General features: G+C 38.6%; 1 protein-coding gene across 6 annotated transcripts in view; it reads left to right on the top strand.

Moving 5' to 3' along the window:
* KIF25 (kinesin family member 25) overlaps window positions 1-19,065 on the top strand; it is a 47,067-nt gene that overhangs the window by 6,894 nt on the left and 21,108 nt on the right. For all 6 annotated transcript variants that reach the window (XR_010070309.1, XM_063329125.1, XM_063329124.1 and 3 more), the window contains exons 4-9: window positions 545-683; window positions 5,449-5,552; window positions 6,790-6,878; window positions 8,408-8,450; window positions 13,870-13,937; window positions 18,390-18,464. Coding sequence is in view for 5 of the 6 variants with exons in the window: in XM_063329125.1 (XP_063185195.1) it covers window positions 545-683; window positions 5,449-5,552; window positions 6,790-6,878; window positions 8,408-8,450; window positions 13,870-13,937; window positions 18,390-18,464 (518 nt within the window). In the remaining variant the exon portion in view is untranslated. The remainder of the gene's footprint in view (window positions 1-544; window positions 684-5,448; window positions 5,553-6,789; window positions 6,879-8,407; window positions 8,451-13,869; window positions 13,938-18,389; window positions 18,465-19,065) is intronic.

The following is a 19,065-nucleotide window of genomic DNA, read 5'->3' as shown; positions in this document are numbered from 1 at the left end:
CATCCATAATACAAATAATTTTCTGAATTATTATGGTTTCTTATCTTTTAAAAATACATCTTTTCTCTTGGGAAGGCATAGAACTGGCTTATTTAAGAAATTACTTAGAGTGAAGCTTAGCAAATACCTCCCGATCAAAGTGTGGAGAGTGAATGCAGTAAGGGATATGTACCACAATTTTTCATTGCTAATTCTGGATATGTCTTATAAGTGGACAGAACACGCACACGCTTATTTTTGTTTGATGAAATAAGAAAGATAGTTTCTTATACCTGAAGCTGTGTTATGGTTGAAGTATGTACCATAAGACGGTAAGGATCCACAAAGTCTTGCTGAAGTCTTTAGGAAATGACATTGCTAAATATCTTGCAGGATCCTTCTCTAAACATGATGAAAGATGTGCTCCAAAAGACTCCTTTCACCAAACAGAGGGATCTTCCTGACTATGATATCTCACCGTAATTATTTGTGTTGTGGTTATATTGATGCTTCCTTAACTGCTGTTTTGTGTCTTTATAATGGATTTTTTCTTCTTGCTGAGAAGAGACTTAAGCAAGACCTGAAGAGCCTCCGTTCATTTGCTCTTGAGCTTTCAAAAGACTTTCAGCGTCAAAGCAAGACTTATCTTTACCAAGTTTTGACAGCAGTCCAAGAGATACAGCTGCAAAATGAAGCACTGCAAAGTAAGGCTTCACTGTACGCACATTTTAAACATGTAACATCAACAATGTCATCATTAAGTGTTAGTAACATTGAAAGATTGCGTTTGATTTTTGAGAAACGTGTCACAAATTGTAGCATTTGTTTTTTGTTTGATGTTAGATCATCAGGGAGTTCTGAAGCATTAGAAGGAGTGCAAATAACTGCAGAGGTTATGACTGATCATTTGGATTTAGCTTTTGTGCTGAATGCAGCTGCTACTAGGCTGCTGAGTTTTCTCAGCTGTAACATTTTTAATCTGAAGTTCTCAGGCTTGTTACCTTGACTATTTTAGAACAGTTGAATAAAGAATGTGTTGCTTTAGCTGAATTTTTTCTGCTTTTGACTGTACCAGAAAAGGACTCGGGTGATTTCAGAGATTTCTGAAAATACTGCCTGTAATTAGGACAGAATGGATTTTGAATATTTCTGTGCGTTTACAGACAAAATTTTACTTCCAGATCAAAATCAGTTCCACTCGCTAGACTGTAGATAATAATACCATATGGACTACTGTTTGGGAATTCAGGTCCTTGTTCATGTGTACAAAGCAGGCCCTGCAGTGCAGGGGCGCTCTCTGCCCTCATCGCTGAGTTCTAAGTGCATTGGTCCTACACCTGGATCTCTGCGTCTGCTTCCAATGTCCTTGATTCTGATGAAGCTCCTACCAGGCCTGGCACATATGGAGCTTAAATTGTTTGAAGCTTAGCAGCCTGATGAACTAACAACAAATACACAAATTTATAATCAGTCCCTGGGTGATGCTCTGATATCCATGTGTTGCCATGTAAAAAGGAACTTTTTTCTCCTGCATTACTTTTTGATTGAAATATTTAATTTTGGGACTGATTTGATTCTGATGGGACTACTCATGTCAATAGCAACAAACTGCATTCTCAGTGATAGGTGTTTGCAGAACTTGTCCCTGTATGTTATGTACTAAGTTATCATTAGGATTTATTTGATTACTGTATTACCCATGTAGAGAAAATGCTTAATCAAGTTGTCTTTAAAATAGAAGAAAACAAAGTGGAAAATTAACCCTAGATAACTTGAATGTTCCTCTTATCGAAGCAGGGGTATGTATGTATGAACAGATAGGTTAGATTCAGCACTTGAGCTGTTGTGGTGTAAATATTCCTTATGAGGCCTTGAAAATTCCCATTGTCAGTTCTCAGTTTGTACTTTGTGGTGCATTGTTCTATGAAATCATAACCAGGAGAAACTTCCTTGCCTATAACAAAATAGTGTATTGGTACTTACGTGGATGAGTTATGTTTTTAATTTGGCCACTTTTCAGTTCTCTGTCAAATGTTTTAGATGGAAATTCTATTGTTAAGGTTAAATATGACAGTCAGAATTGCCATCCTTAAATTACATATAATCTTTTGTAAACAGAAAGCCCAAAGTATGTATTCTGGAGACAATATATGTTATCAATTTAATCCTAAAATAGAGATTGAAAATGTGGGAGAGAATTATAGAAGAAACATTGAAGTAGGTTAATTTCAAGGCTGTATTTGACGTGCAGCAAACTAAAATTCTCCTGTAATAACTGAGTAGTCCCTTGCTTAGAAATAATTGCTTAGAAATGCAATTGCCATCTTTCCCACTGAAATTTAAATAGCAGTAATTCATAAAAGGCAGAAGTGCCCATTATTCTTTTGTTATAGGCCTGTTTCCATGATAAACAAAGCTGCTATCATTTTCAGAAAAAAATACTACCCACCTGACTGCATATGATACTACTGAGGCAGATGCAGTAATTCAGCAGATTTCTGGAAGGGTAGGAATTTCTAAAACTTTGAGATTACTTTAGATTGATTTACCATGCAGGTATTATCAGAAAGAGGAAACAACAGTATCTGTGCATGCAGAACATATTTTCAGGGAGGGGACACCACTGTTCTCACTGCTTAGCAAAGTGGCGAGTACTAAGGAGCAAAATCTGTCCAAGTGAATATGTGACAGAGGAGTTGCTGCAGACTACTGACATATTTTGTGAAAGCTGCTGCAGCCCAGTGACTGAGGTATCCTTTGTGGTTCCAGGACACTTTCTCCCTGGGGTGGAGAAGAGGAAAAATTGGGTAAAGAGGTGATTTCCCACTTTTTCCATATGCTAGCACTTAAGTGCCGTGCTCCTCTTGGAGAAAGCTGAGCTCTGCGCTGTACTGACGACTTGTACTTGTGGAATGTGGATTACCATAATCTTTTACCGTCAACTCGACAGCAGAGTCTCACCAGCTCAGCTGCCTTTGGAAGGCCTTTCCTTCTTAGTGTAGAGTAGAGAAGGAGGAAAGGGACCTTGATGACAATAATATTGTAGCAGCCCGAAGCATAATGTTGTAGCTCAGGATATAAAACACAGCTGAATTCAAAAGAAGTTTTGGAATGAAGTCTATTTCATCATAACTGCTTATTCTAGAAGACATGGTCAGATTGACCTCCTTTTTAAAATGGAATCTAGTGTGGAAAGAAACATTACAAACCCCAGGAAACTATGGGGACAGCTACACATCCATACCTGTGGTAGGCTGTGGCTGTGCTAGGTTATGCTGCTCCTGTTGTTCATGTCCCCATCATAGACCTTTCTGTTATGCTGGTGTAACTGTTGGTGTGACCACACAGAAAACAGATTGGGGAGCTGATCAGGACAGAAATTACTCTGCAAGAAGGACTGCTTTTAGACCTCCACCTGACTGTGGAAGCAGTTGTGCAAGCACAGCAGAAGGTCTGGTGCAGCACTGAATGGAAGGAAATGAAAAGCTCCTTAACCAGGACTGTCAATTAAAGAAACATTACAATCCTGAACACGTTTTCAAGCAATCACTCTTCTACAGCTGTTACTCTGTTTATTGATGAAGATCCTAACTGTGCTCAGTGACATTTAAACAGAAAAATCAGCATTCCCAGCTCCTAGAAAGTTTCTGTATGGGTTGATGAGTTGAGCATGAGGGAAAGGGATGTCTGTAACAGCTGCAGGCATGTACTAACTACTTCTGTGGAATAACGAAGAGTATGTTATTAGTATTTTAAAAAACAGAAGAAGTTTTTCTGTGCTGCAGAAGATGGACATTAAAACTGATGGTTCACTTTTACAAATATCAAAATACAGTTGGCTAAATGCAACAACTTGACTCATTTCCTAAAGACTGCAGTCCTTCGCCTGTGTGCTCAAAAGCCCCGGTGTCAAATTAGGATGCCCCAAGGTTGATTTCTGTTTTCACAGTCATCTTCACCATAGGTGGGCTAGTTAGAAAAGAAAAAAATTGAGTAATTAGGGCCTAAGTTAACTGAAACTAGATCTGTAATGTCCAGTAGGCTTCATGGAGTCTTCATGAAGAGACCACTTAAATATTGAAACAAATTAGTAATTTATTTTTTTCTTTCAAGACTGGAAGAATGGAAGAGTACCCTTAGCACGTATTGCTTTACTGCTTATTCCAGAGACTTCAAGAACTGAAGCAAATTTATAAATGAAGATACTTATTATGGAGATTATGTAAATAATAAATGGGTTCCAACCTCATATTTTGAAAAATACTGTATGACTGGGGGTCAGTGACTGTAAGAGTCGTTTTTGACAATTTATTGTAACATACTTGCATGTGATTCTCCAAACCAAGACATACTAGTGTTATTCCACATACAGGATACAAGAAAGGGATTTTTCCAGTGAAACTCCTAGACTTTGATTCCTCAACTATTAACAGTGTTTCCCCTGCATGCATGCACTTGTGGAGGAACATTATGAGCTGGAGGTGAACAGCATGGGTATTACAAAAATAAGATCTCAGAAATCTCTAGTGTAGACAAATGTCCCTTGAAGTTACCGCATTTTTAGTCTATAGCAGAGAGCGTACATCATATGTATTACATACTGAGACTTTAAGTCTGTTCCTTTCTTTGTAAGGTAACACATGCTGAGGCTGGTGGCCATCCTGCTAATTTGGCTCTCGGACCATGGTTTTGACTGCTTGATACGCTACATCTTCAAACTGCTCACTAATTGCTGGGGAGATTGATATCCCACTGAGGTTTCTAAAAGCTTCCTTTTTACACGTTTACAGACACATTGTGTGCTGTTTGGGCTGCATGTTTGTTTTAGGCCTGCTCATTGTTAATGTAATTGGGCTGAAATAAAATAATTTGTAACGTTAGAAGGCTTTTATAATGACCCATATTGTTCTCTTCAGTTTTGTGGAGGAGACTCCCTGAGGTTCAAAAGATCAATCTTTTTTATTAAATCCTACCCATGATTCGAGTGCACCTATCTTAAAGGGGAGCCTTAGAGCTGTTTTCAGGATTAGTAGCACAAGGATAAATGATAGATTCATGCCAGCTAACATTAAAAGAAGTTAACCTAACAATCTACAAATATGGCATTAGCGTTGCAAGTGACAGCCCCATCCAGCAGCAGGTTGCTTCAGGTTTAGGTTTCAGGCTTCACTGACAGATAACGTTAACTAAACTGACACTTTTGAACTGCCTTAAATACCTTGTCTTTTTGATCGTTTTTCAAGATTTCTTATGTATACCTGTGGTAATTATCTGTAACTTCACATAGCCATTTCATAGCAAGAAGTACGATGGGATTTTTCAGAGTGTCTAGTAAATTAGGAACTAACCCTCCTAATTTGTTTGGCAGAATTTAAAAAGGTTTGTGCTTATATGTCATGAGGCGCTACCAGAAAATTCATGTTGTAAAGTCACAGAATTTAGTTCTTTGAAACAGTTTTCTTTTTCCAGTGTTTCAGATAAAAGCTTTTGATCTTGAGCAGTCTCTACAAGAGGTGACAGAGAGATATGAGAAAGAAAAGCAAAAGAGGAGAGCTCTACATAACAGCTTAGTCGTAAGTATCTTTAATGACAGAACACTTTCTTATTTTGTTGTAATTATGCCCATAATTTCCTCACCAATAAAACTAGTGAATATGCTTTTCATGGATATATCACTTCCTCCAGCTGTCTATATACTATTCATTTTTTGCTGAGGCACATCGGTCTTAGAATAAGCCCCAGCCCATTATTTTTTACACAAGTGTCTTCCAAATGCAGTCCTGGAGCATATTGCACTAAGGAGTTTCATCCATTTTGAATAGTGAAAAAATCTTGAGTTTCTTTAGCCTCTTCTCTAAATTTGCAGCTTCTGAAATTGTTTTAGAATTGTTAAAATGATTAACTTGAACTTACAAAGTGGTACTCTTTTATTTTTCCAAATATATCTTGCTGTATCCTGCTCAGCCATTAGTGATGGTTCATTCAGGATTAGGTTTTTCCTTTTTGTACTTTATTCTTCCAGCCCACCTCCCCAGATGACTAGTTTTGGGTTGCCTGAATCAGGACGTGATTTTTAGAAACACAAGCTGCCTTCAAACAAAATTCTTTTAACTTTTTCTACCTGGGACAATGAAGCTCTTTTTGGTACAAAGTACTTCCCTGGCAAACTCTGCCTTGTGCTGCAGTTTGCTGAAAAGATGTTCCCCAAGGCAGAGGGGAGTTAATGCCAGTGGTCACTGGTCATCACAGGCAAGCTGTTTTCACTAATACAAAATGAGAAGAACTGATCACCAGTAAAAAGGAAGGAAAAATACCAGATTAGATAAACTGAAGTCTGAAACAGCCTGCAGAGAAAAATCAGTTACTGGCCTTTTAGTCCTGTATGAACACACAGTGGAGAGGAAAAGGTACAAAATGTTTTCTATTCCACATCTTCCTCAGGGCTGGCGAAAGAGAAATGGAGTGGGTAATCCTGTCTGTTGAGTTAATACAGGTGTCTGAAGAAGCTCAAGTGAAGAGGAAGGAGACTGAAGAGGGGGAAATGTCTCAGATTGAAAGCCTTTATTTTTTTCATATAGACTGGAGAGGGCTGTACCATTCCAGAGCTCTGAAGAGCTCATGCTTCCTCAAGTACTTTCTCCTCACTTCTTAAGGAAAATGGTATCGATACTATTTTTCTCTCCACAGAATCTAAGGCTGTGATGTTGTAAACACCTGCTCTCTTAAACACTTTCATGTCTGCTTCACAATTTCCAGTGTATTTGTCCTCTCCAGTAATTTGTTAAATGCATCTTAATATTCTAAACCTAGGAACTGAGAGGAAATATCAGAGTCCACTGCAGAATCCGACCATTACTACCTTTTGACACTGCTGCTGGACATTCGATATCACAAGATAGGTAATTTATTTTCGCTGTGTTAGATCTTAGCTGACTCATAATTAATATACAGAGAAAACAATAGTTATATGTGTGTGTGAAAAGAACTGTGTTCTTGATTTTTCTGGTTTTATGCGTGTAGGATGATGATGATGGTATCATAAAAACTAATTACTGTTTCCTTTTGTTTTGCCTGCTAAATTGGCTTTAGCCAATCTCATCCCCTTGTTTAAAAGTATGTCCACCCAAATAGAAAGCTGTAGCTCTTCTGCCAAGCCAGGATTATCACTGCCTTGGCAGAAGTAACACAGCTGCAATCAGTTTAGAGTATATTCACTATCCTATACAAATTCTGTGATACAGTAATGTAATAACTGTCAGAAGTCGTGGGTAGAGAAACGCACTCAGCATTACAGTTGTTTTGTAATCCTATAGAACAGATTTGCTGTCAGCACAAACACTGGTGTAATTCTATTTCAGTATAATTTGGCTCTGCATCCCTAATTTATAATACACTTACTGTAACTGAAGTGTCAAAACATTCCAAGGTCCAAAAGGAAAAGAAGGATTAGATGCAAGTATGTGCTATAACAAGCTGAATTCTCCATAGATGACGGACATGAAAGAAGTTAGGGACTGAAACATACAGAAAGAAAGAAAGAAAGAAAGAAAGAAAGAAAGAAAGAAAGAAAGAAGGGGAAAACTAGGTGGGTGGCTAGAAAACAGTAACACTATCACTTATCCTATCACTAAATAACTGATTTGGGGCTTTATTTTACTTTTGCTGGATGGTAATTCTAAAACAGTACATTCAGCATTTTAAAGTTTATTAATTGTTTTTATTAAAACAACATCAAAAATAGCAGACAAGAGATTTCAAGGAGCCTGAAGGGGGAATTGCATTAACCTGTGCTTGATTTACCTGGGAAGGAACCCACTCCCTGTTTTTGTAACTGTATGAAACAGGGCAATCAGGTCCTGAATTGCAGTGTAAAACAGGATAGGCTGGGCCAGACAAACAATTGTTAAGACTAACTTTTCTTAATATATCAAAAAGTAATTTAAATAAAATTTAGTTGTAAAACTAAGGACTGGTTCTCAAAACACACGCATGAATGGATTTATATACCTCAGCAATCCCAGTCAGTTTTTGGACTAGTAATGGACGTGAGATCAGGGACAAATACATAAAAATATGGTGTTTTTCACTTTAATGTTCCAAAGCGAAAGCCTCTTGTTACAAACTCACATTACAATCTCAGGATAATAGGATGGTTTGCATGTGAATTAGTCTTAATTGGGTTTGTTCTAAATTTCTTTTTTTTAAGTGGATTATTTTGCTTGATTGCATCTTAATTTGTTTTTTATTCACAATTAACTGTGGTGTTAGTATGTACATGGGGTACAATAATGATGGCAATTCTGAAAGGTACTCTTCAGACAATGTGTAGTTCACAGACATTTTGAGCATTGACTTTCCTGAGCTAAATGGAGCATTTATGGTTTGAAAACTACTGTTTTTTCCCTGTTGACTTTTTTTTTTCTTACAGGCAAAGAAGCTTTTCAGAAAAAGTGGCATATGCAGTTGATGATGTGAGTATTTGATGGTGAAATTCAAAAGCACATTCATAGATACTGGGAGGGAGAAACAGGAGGGACATGTGGTTTACACAAAAATATCAATTAGGTACTTTCTTGTCAATCAGTGCCCAGCTTTGATAACCCATGGGTGCAACAGCAGGTAATTTGTGCTGTTTTCATCCTGATTCTTTGTAGTGGTAATAGCTTGGAGCTTCTGCTGGTCCAATCATCCATGAACCGGAGGCTGTGTTTGCAGTAGTGAAACCACTGCAGACTTCCTGCAGTCAGTCCTTTTGAGCCACTGGTATTTACTGTAACTATTTCTAAAATTATGTCAGGCTTTTTTCATTTTATTATTGCAACACAACAAATGCATTCAGAGAGAAATATGATATCTCATGAACCACAGAAGGCCACGTGGTACTGCAGTGAAGCATGTTAAAGTGTCCTGGCTTAGATCCATCAGAGTAAGGACAATGAGCATTGAGGCTGCAAATCCAGATGACATTCCAGCATTAATTGAGGCCATTACCAAGATAGAAAATTTAAAAATGCACAGTAGTGTGAGCTAAGGTGGAAGTATTAACTTGGGTCTTAATTTTCTTAGCCGCTATAGTTCTTAGTTGGCTGCTCGCTGTTACTTACATGGTGATTAGCGAAATTCTATTCTATAGTGTAGTGCTTAAAATATTGCTGAAGTGACCTACAATATGTTATGCATTGAAATCTCCCCAAATTATAGCTTCATTAGGCAGATCTCGCTTGCATAAAGTGGATACTTTGAGAGATAGATATATATATATGCAATTAGGAAACTAATGGAGCACATGAAGAGTCAGCTAAGAAAGAGTAAATATGTCAGGAGATAAAAAACTGATCTGTAATGGTAGACGTAGTATTCTGTATGCCATGACCCATTTATTGTACTGTAAAATGCCATGGCTATTTCTGACATGTTCAATTTTATTGCATGAAGATTAAATTAGATAATATTTAGGTTTTGAACTATTTCATAGAGATATCTGATATACTGCAGCATCTATATGTTTACAGGCAAAGCAATGTCTGCTTGCTTATGCTAATTTGAGGTTTAGTTTATATGAAGCAGTGACCTAGTAACCATCAGTATGCTAACCTGTTCTCATGTTTAAAAGTCCTTATGAAATATTCCAGGAAAATAAACGTATGCATGGACTTGATTGTAAAATGAAACTTGCAAGATAGTAACTTCCTTTTTTTGGAAAACACAACATTAACTTCAAATGTTTTATTGGTTTGCCTTGACATTTATTTGGTTGAAATGCTGTCTAGTTTTGATCAAACATCTTAAGTCTTTGTGTTAGTTTCTTAATATGAATTTTTTAATGAGAAAAAAAAAAAGTATATTTGTTTAAAGTGTTCAAGTTCATGAAGGAGGATAAAAGTACAACTGACTTTCTACAAAAAGCAGTCAATTTAGACTAATCTAACAAAAGTAAAGGAAAACAATGTCTATTGCCTGCTTATTTTGCTTTTAACGACTGAAAGTGTTATGCTTGTGGCTAGGATAAATATGCAATTTTCAGATAAAATTACGGGCTTGATTTGTTACTGAGCTTTTAGGCTCAACACAGTCAATGCTCCTATTTCTGGAAACAAGTTAACCATTTTCCAGACAAGTATTTATGATCTAAAGGAAATTTTAGGTCAAGGTGAAAGAAGACTGTCTATAATAGTGCTGCTGAGTCTATTCGTTTTGCTTTCCAGATTTTTTCTTGAAAATACTTCATATGTGTAGCATAACCAGGCAGTTTTCTGCTATGATCATTTTAGAACTAATGTTCATTAGAAAGTAGAGCTGCATTTGAGAACCACAGTCACAACGCAGTCCAGCATACATATTGGAAACTATGGTTGGATCATCTGGAAAAGCTTCAGCTTGACATTGTTCCTGGATTGTGCTAGTAAAATGCTTATCTGTCACATCTCTGCTCTTTGCAGTATATAGTAGCTTTGCTTCCATTCTGCCAGGAGCGGAAGACAGCAGTGTTAAGATTTCCTTCAAACTGCCTGTAGATAGACAGAACTGACACTGGGACAGAATGGTTGTGTATCTTTTTGTGAGATTGAGAATACATTAATTCTGTTTAGTGTCGTCTTTGAGTATTTTTTCTTTTCTTTATTTAGATATTTGTATCATTATTCAAAAGACACGTGATCTTTTCTATAACCCTGCTTATCTTGTCTAGAGAATCATTATTCTAAGTCTGAAAAAAGCTTAGGATTTTACTGGATGTGCAGAAGAGTATTTCATTTCAGTTTTTGAGCTACTTTAAGATTTCTTTTTGCTTTCCCATGTATGCCCGGCTTCTTAGCATAACAGTGACAACTGCCTGAGCCTTTCTCCTGAAGCTTATTGTGCAGTAATGGCAGAGAGTGAGTACACACTGAACATCAGGTTGAACTATTCCACATAGATTAGGACACTGAGTGGCACCGCCAGTATTGTCACTGCCTGAGAAAAGGAGTAAATGAAGTACTGAATGCTCAGACTCTTCTGGGTGGTGACAGGACAAGCCGAGGAATAGGCTCAAATTGAAATACAGGAAATTCAGCTTAAAGATGAGAAGAAGCATGAGGGCAGTAAAACAATGAAACAGGTTGCCCACAGAGGGCGTGGAGTCTCTGTCTTTGGAGATACTCAAAACCTGACGGGACGTGATTCTGGGCAACTTGCTGTAGCTGACCCTGCTCTGAGCAGAGGGTTGTCCTTGAATGATCTCTCTAACTCCCCTCCGTCCTCAACCATTCTGTCATTCTGGTCTAGGATCCCACCTGCTGCTTTTCTGTAGTTTCATCCATCTCTGGCAGGATGTGCCGTGAGTATAGGTACTAGTGAATATAGGTGTCACATTTGAATGAGTAGCTATGTTTTCGCCTGGATTCACAACACCAATTGTAGACACTTAAATGAGGTGCCTATCATCACTCCAGACTCCCCCTGTGGTCGCTGAAGAAAAGCAGCCACCTCCAGAGGGAAAATCATTCACCTAGATCTGAATTAAACTTTAAATATGTTTGTCTCCACAACTACATAGGCACCTGAGGCACCTGCTGTAGCGTAACACCTGAAGTGATGTTTGAATCCAACTTCCTTTGGCACAGAGAAAAGAAACTGGCTGCCTCTATGTCCTTAATTCCTTTCAGATAATTTTGAGAAGGTTGTCACTTGTGAGTAGTTGAGAAAAAGGGGATAGCAAAGAGGCTGTTGTGCATATCAGGGAAGGTGCAAGATTCTGCTGTTTCTTCAAGATAGGACTGGGAAAACATGAATTAACTCATCCAAGACATCCAAGACCCTCCTTTTCATGGGAGATAATTTTGTAATAGGTCAGATGGATGTAGCTATAGCCGTTGGAGACATTATAGTTCCCCAGTTGCTTATCACCATCCCCAGAGAGGGGAAATCTCCCCAGAGATTTCTTTCCCTGGTGCTTACTCAGTGTGGGGGATCCTTTAAGCTGTCCATGTCAGCCTCAGTGCTGTGTCAGCCAGTTGCACTGAAGTTGACAGTGAAACACGAGGAGCGGTAGCAGTGTCCCTTACATGGGCTGTGCTGTGGAGCAGTAGTCTTTGGAAAGGGGGCATAGCCTTCAGCAGATGTGCTGTAACAAACAATAAGAAATGATAATTCCCACAGCTGGATTCTGTGATCATGTCTATATCCACTATTACATATGACTCATTTAAAATTACTTCTCTGCCTTACTGAATTTCACTTACCGAACAGCTCCCCAGTCTTGGGAAGTCAGGCTTGGGTGTCAGGACAGATTGTGAATATTTATGAAGTATCCTTTTATCATTTCCATGATTCGTATTGCCCTGAAAGAACTCAGACTGGGAGTATTCTGTGACTCTGGGGTGAAAAAAAGGTTCTTCAGTGTTCATGTGAGACAGCTGTATGGATTTAATGAGCACTATTGACGGGGAAACCTGATGAGATTCTGTAGGCCACCAGCCGTGATGGATGTGTTAGGCCGTACCGATCTGAGAAAGGAAGGTCGTTCCCAATGTTCATATGAAACTTCTGCCTATTAACAATTCTTTATGTTATGCAAATAGAGTTTTTTATGTCCAATTTCTCACAAAGGGAAAGCTGGTCAAATTTGATATCAGAATCAGAAATGTGTTCCATAACTCTGTGTCCTTTTCCTTTTTTTTCCTTTTTTTTCTTTTTTTTTCTCCTTCCTTCCCTCCTTTCCTCACAGTCTGTTGGTTACCGATCCTGTTAGAATTTCTGTGTCAGGCTATTTTGGAGCAAAGTGGTGTACTCACATCTATAGAGCTGCTAGGTTTGCCAGTACTGGTATGGGTAACATAGCTCATTCTGTGGAGTGAGTGTTGTCATCATCAAGTGGATAATGATACGTTGGCCTTCTCCAAAGAGAAAGAAATACTTATAAACTCAAAACAAGAAATTTGATTTTTATTAGCCATTTGCATGCTGGACATGCTGTTATGCAGTCATTATTTGCTCAGCTCTTTACAACTTCATTCTGTGGCAATACTCATTTGAAGGCCATTAGTTCAGCACTCCGAGCTACTTGTCTGAAGCACAGTAGGAATTTCCGCACTCCCATCAAATGCAGTAATGTAACCGCACGTTAGTAAACTAGGAAACCTCCTTGAATTAGATGGAGTATTTTGTGTGATAGTGAGCTTCCACCCAAATTGTTGTAAACCCCCACATTTTTTTTCTTTACTTTTCTCTGCAATTAAGCAACATATGCCACAAGGAGTGGAAGGGCACAGATGTTGCTATATAAGACATGCCAGACACTCTGGTAATAGTTTAAGGAGCTGCTTACATATCTGTCAGACTTACCAAACTACTGTATAATCCATCTCAAAAATGTATTTCACTAAAAACTCATGGAATTCTAGCAATTGTGCTAGTGCAGCTCTTTCTTACAGTTGTGGACTAGCACGTAATTCTGTGAAATGTGTGTCTTCTGATCAGTTCTAGGCACAGATATATAATCTGAAAAGGCACTGTGAAACTGTCCCTATAATAAATAAGGGGCTCTTTTTTGCCATTTTTTCTGCCTGTGGCAGCAGTTAGGGAGGTTGGGTTTATTTGCTTGTGGCTTTCCAGGCACATAAGAAGTTCAGGTAAGGGCTTCGATCTTTCTTTTTTTGCACTTAAGTATGCATAGTTTGTGTTGGTTGTTCTTTAATAATCTGAATGTGTTTTGAGATTCTTTCTTGTGGTCTTGCTAGTTCACTGCAGTATACAGGCTCTAAAGCCTCATGTCTTGGTGACTGCTGGAGAAGGGCCTTGGACTTCATGACCCTTAATTACTGCTGTCACCTGGAATGTTAGAAATGATAACTATTTCCTTTTGTGTGTGTGGCTAAGATATTAACTCTAAGTATTTTGTTTTTCTCTTAGGAAACTGTCCTTGTAAAGTGTAGCCGTCCTGGTCATGCATCAATAAACAAGACTTTTCAGTTTGAGAGGTGAGTAGTCCTGTGTAGCAGTCTGCATTGCTGGAAGATTTGTATAGTGAAGGCTAATTTTTTAGTAGGCGTTGGTTAGAAGGTAATGTTCATATTTTTTTATTTATGTTGTATTCACGTTCTTCTCAGGACAGAATAATGCACTTCAGGATATAAATGACACATTTAATCTTCCCTCGTAGTGAAGACTACTGATATGCCTAAACTTGAAACCTGTGTAGAGATTTATTTCACCCTTTTCGCAGTCTGAGTAGCTCTGGTGATCCTTGCAACATGTTGCGAGATAGCAAAATGTTATCCACATTTTTAAGGTAAGGACTTGAGGTGGATTGTGTGACTTCAACATTAGACATACAGCACGACTGAGCCAGAAACTGGACTGAGGACTTGTAAGACTTGATGTTTAGCCATGCTTCTTTTAACTTACAGTTAAAATGGCCTCAGCATGGACAGCAGGGTGGAGTAGTGGCATGTAAATAAGCACTCCCCAAGGGAAAGGCTGTAGTGTAACCACTTTCCTTATTAGATGGTCAAGAATCCACATAAGCAAGAGAGATTTTGAATGCACCGGCTGTGTTAAGGGTTTTAATTGGTGCTTGTGCCTTATGAGACGCCAACAGAACACAGAAAACTGCATGGAGTCAGGCTGAAAGGTGCCTGATGTTCTTTCAGAATGGAGCTGACCTGAACCTCTGAAAACAGAAACGAAGAGTTAAATTAATACAAATGAGATCTCTGTAAATGAAGAGATACAAAATTTTGCCTCATGCCTTTTTTCTAATGCAAACTTTGCATCTGTACATTGCAATGACTCATACAGTATGCTCTGTATCCTGAACCATGCTTCAAAATCCTCTCGAAACAACACATGAGGACGATTTCATGCTTCCTTGCTCGAAGGCAAAACTTGGTTTAAAGTCACATGTATCCAACATGAACTATCTGTCCTGGTTTAAACTTAAGGTCTGAGCCTGTTCAGCCTGAACTGCTGTAGGTTTGCTAAACATTGCCAGTCATTCACCCTTTCCTTGAGGCATCCTTCTCGGATGCTGCCTTTTTCTGCTCGCGAAGACTGGAGACTGCTGTTGTGTAGGCCATCAAACAACTAAAAATTCCTGAGATAATGCAAATCTTGGGGATGCTTTGCTGACTCCATAGGTTGTAGGACTCCCTTGATACAAGGCATATGCGATCTCTCAAGGTTCATGGCCCCCTTGCATGTCTGCTGACCTACTCAAAGTAGTTCTTTTCAGCCTCCAACTATACCTAATGCAGCCGTACCAGCTGAAGTACATGCAGAATAATGCTGGAATTCAACTCTGTAGAGCAAAACCGTTAATGGTATTGACACGGGACTCCAGAGGTGCTGTGACTCTGGACATGTGGTGTAGATCCTGATAATCAGGAAAAGGGTTAAAAAAATGTAAATCCCCCAAAGAATGCAGTTCTTGGGGAATGTTTTTTCAGTGTCCCAGCACAGCTCTTTTTTATAAACAGAAGAGCATATGGTTCTTATGAACTCAAAAATGTTTATTTTTTTTAGCAAAGTTTTATGGAACTAATAAATGTCAAAATATTTGATTTCAGCTCAGGAAGAAAATTCCAGCTTTCAGCATGTTATGCTTTTATAATTTTATTGGTGAATCAGTTAGCAAAATAGAAAAGAAGCTCAGAATTTTCAAGGTGAAATTAACATTAATCGCTACACAGGGACAAATCTGTCATCATTCTGGTAAAAATACATGGGCTTACAAAAAGAGATTCTCTGGATTTGCTGCATCTTTCATGGTCTCTAATTAAGCGGGTGTCCATGCTTCAGCCAGTGCTGTGATTACAGTGTAGCATAAACTAGTTCAAGCCAACTTTAAACTATTTCATTTGGGTACTGGTAGCATTTCATAGAATCATAGAATACCAGGTTGTAAGGGACCTCAAGGATCATCTGGTCCAAGATTTGAACCACAGCAGCTAAATAGTGGCAGTAAAACTCCTTTAGGAAGTTGTGTAAATATTTGGAGTAGTTACTGTAACATGGAGCCCTGTGCCTTTCCTCTGAACGGCTACCAGAACCTGAACTTGACATAGTTAGCTATGGCTGTACTACTTAGTGCAAACAGTCTACTAAGACTGGTTGATTCTAGCCCTGATTGTGGCAGGTAGCCATCTGTTTGCTTTATTAGATAGCAAAACCCATCAACAGCAAGTGAAGACAGTATGAATGTTCTCATCACTAAAATACCTTTTTAAGGTGGCTCTTTTTTTTTTTATGTAGTAGCTCTGAGATGTTTTGATGTATTAAGAAAAAAATACCATTTCAGCACATACTGAGTTAGAGACCTAGTTGGTTAAGATGGAGGACCTGGTGCTAATGAATATTTCATCGATTGCAGATGATAAATGAAGTAGAGGAAAGTGTTTGGAAGTGTTTTTGCTCACTTATATTGACCTTGCAGATTTGATGCGCAGAGTTTACTGAAGCATATGTGGGTATGCATGCAAAGCAAGGATGGAGTATTGCTATTCAGTGTCTGTCCTCCCAGTACAAACTGTGCCACATCTCTGCATATTTGTTGGTTTCTCAGTGTAGTATGACAGCACATCAATGGAATGGCAAGACAAGCAGTATTTGTCCATCAAGCCAGACAAGAGCTCCTTTCCTGATTAAAGAGAGTACATTTTCATGCAACTTACAATTAGACTGTGGAACACATTGCCACAGGATGTTACTCCAGGCCAAGAATTCAGCAAGATGCAAAAAGAAACTGAATACTAATTCTAATAATATTTTTTTTGAAACGGAGATTCAACTGATATTTCAGTTTTTGAGGCCAGTTTACAGCTTTTAAGGATTAGGGTGCGACACAGCGACACAGAGATTAATTATTGCGTTTCCAGCCGCCATAGTGTTTCTTACTCCTTCCTCTGGCTATTGTCAGGAATAGAACGCTGAACTAAGTGGGTTGACTCTAATTCTGTATCTGTTTATCAGAGATCCGTCTGTACAGTCTTATTTATGGACAACATGAATACAAATATCTACATTTGTGCAGGCTACAGACAGTAGTGCCCAGATCGTGGTCAGATATACAAAGAGGCTTGAGTAAACGCTAAAGAGCACACTATGTCTTAATTCAGTTAAACTTGTAGGATCATATACAAGCTGTAGAATACTGCTAAGTAACGTGTGTTAGTACGCTATATACACAGGGAAGTAACTATGCTTTGTAATGTTTGCTGCTACCAAAATTCCTGTTTCTAATTAGTCGTTTTGCTATAAGCTACAAAGAGCACACATCACTCATTGGAAAACAGAGCTAAACAAACAAAACCGATGTCACAACAGAAAGATATCAGAAAAGGAAGCTTTTTCCCAAAGATAAACATTCATACCTCAAATGCTTCAGTGTGTCTGATGACATTCATGTTTTAGATTCTGTTCATCTTCTATAAACAGTACGTGCTACAGGCTGTAATCTTGGGGAGGATACATTTTTGGTGTGCTAGAGAAGAAATGAATGAGTTAGGATGTCCATATTTTATGATCAGAATTTCCTCCCTTTGATTTCCTATTTTTGGGTCTTGATTTTATGTGGTACAAACTCGATAGTTGAAAGGGTTGGAAGAAAAAGTTCTTTGAAGAGCCCTGTGTTAGCTTTTTTTTTTCCTGGAATTTGAAAAAATACATGCAGTCGTTTTAGACATCATTGTGTTGGCCCAAGGATTGTACTGTCGTTGCTCTTTTCTAAAGAGGAAGAATAACTCATTCTATTTAATTGTCTTTCATTCTGTTTAGAATTTAGTCTGAAATCTACATCACAATGTGAAAGAAAGTCTTCCCTCCAGTGAGAAACGTTTATTTCATAGTAGATAGTTCAGCAGGGGTGGGAGTGGAAATACCTTAGGCTGATGCTGCCCACAAAAACAGCGCATCCTTAAACATGACCCCCCGGGGCCTTCTGAATTCTCTTCTGCCACTGACTCTTCTGAGACAATTCCTGAGGCAAGTTTACATCCTCTGTAGCTCTTTTTTTCCCCAGACCTTATCCATGTCTAAAGGGGAGTACAACGTGACCACTCCCTCCCTTAATGTGACACAAAGGAGAAGCGGGCAGCAGGGATATTTCACAGTCTGGTAGGTGGGAGAAGGTGACAGGGATCCAGTACAGACTGGAAAAAGACTCTGTCTGCCAGAGGGGCAGGCAGAAGATTAGGATGAGGTCAGAGAGCCACAAGTGTACATGTGTGGGTCACTCCCTCCAGCACAGACAACAGCCACTCCAAAAAAGTGTGCGAGAGATTTGGAGTTCTTATTTTCAGTCCCCCGACATAGCAATGTCAGCAGGTCACAAGTTTAAAGTCACTGGCCTATATTTTCCCTAGTTTGTATTCTTGTATTGTGACAACATAGTTATATTTTTTTTCTTCAGTTAATCATTGCACTTTGCTCCTTAGAGTTTACAGTGCTTCGGAGTCTCAAGACGCAGTATTTGCAGATGTGGCCCCTTTGCTAACATCTCTTCTAGATGGGTAAGTTAAAAGGTGAAGGTAAGAAAGCTAAAGGGCAATAATCGACTGAAATCCATCAATTAAAATTACTTAATAGTGGTGGTCTTGTCAAGTTTTGCGGCTTTGCAGTTGCATTTCCCTGTTTTCTTTCTACTCAACACCAAGTGAACATTGTTTCCCCTTATAAACAGTGAAAACACTCTTTAAAAATAATAGCAGAGCAGAAAACCGTGAGGGGTGGAGGGGGAAAATCAGGTTTTTTTCTGTGGTCTCTTTCTGGCAAGCTTAAGCATTGTTTCTAATGGGGGACATTATTTTTTTTGTAGGTTATGTTTTATAGCTGTTTTTCAGTTATAGACACAGTATGATACATCTTTTCCATCAGTGTATTCATATATGAAAAGCCTGCCAGGATCATCTGGTTTTGTGTACAGCACAGACCATAGGAGGTGATATAATCGGTTCCTGGTTGAACCAGAACTGAGCACCCTCAGTCACAGTTCTAACGTTCCTTCAGGCACTGGGGTTAAAACAGAGTTCTGGTTTGAATACAAAACTGATCAGTAACAACCACTAACAAATATGTGTAATTATATCTAGCCACTGAAGTTCATGAAGTGTG

The sequence above is a fragment of the Chroicocephalus ridibundus genome, chromosome 3, assembly GCF_963924245.1.
Source record: "Chroicocephalus ridibundus chromosome 3, bChrRid1.1, whole genome shotgun sequence".
In the NCBI taxonomy this organism is placed as follows: Eukaryota; Metazoa; Chordata; class Aves; order Charadriiformes; family Laridae; genus Chroicocephalus; species Chroicocephalus ridibundus.
Note: the sequence above shows the minus strand (reverse complement) of the source record. Positions and strands in the feature narration are given on the sequence as shown.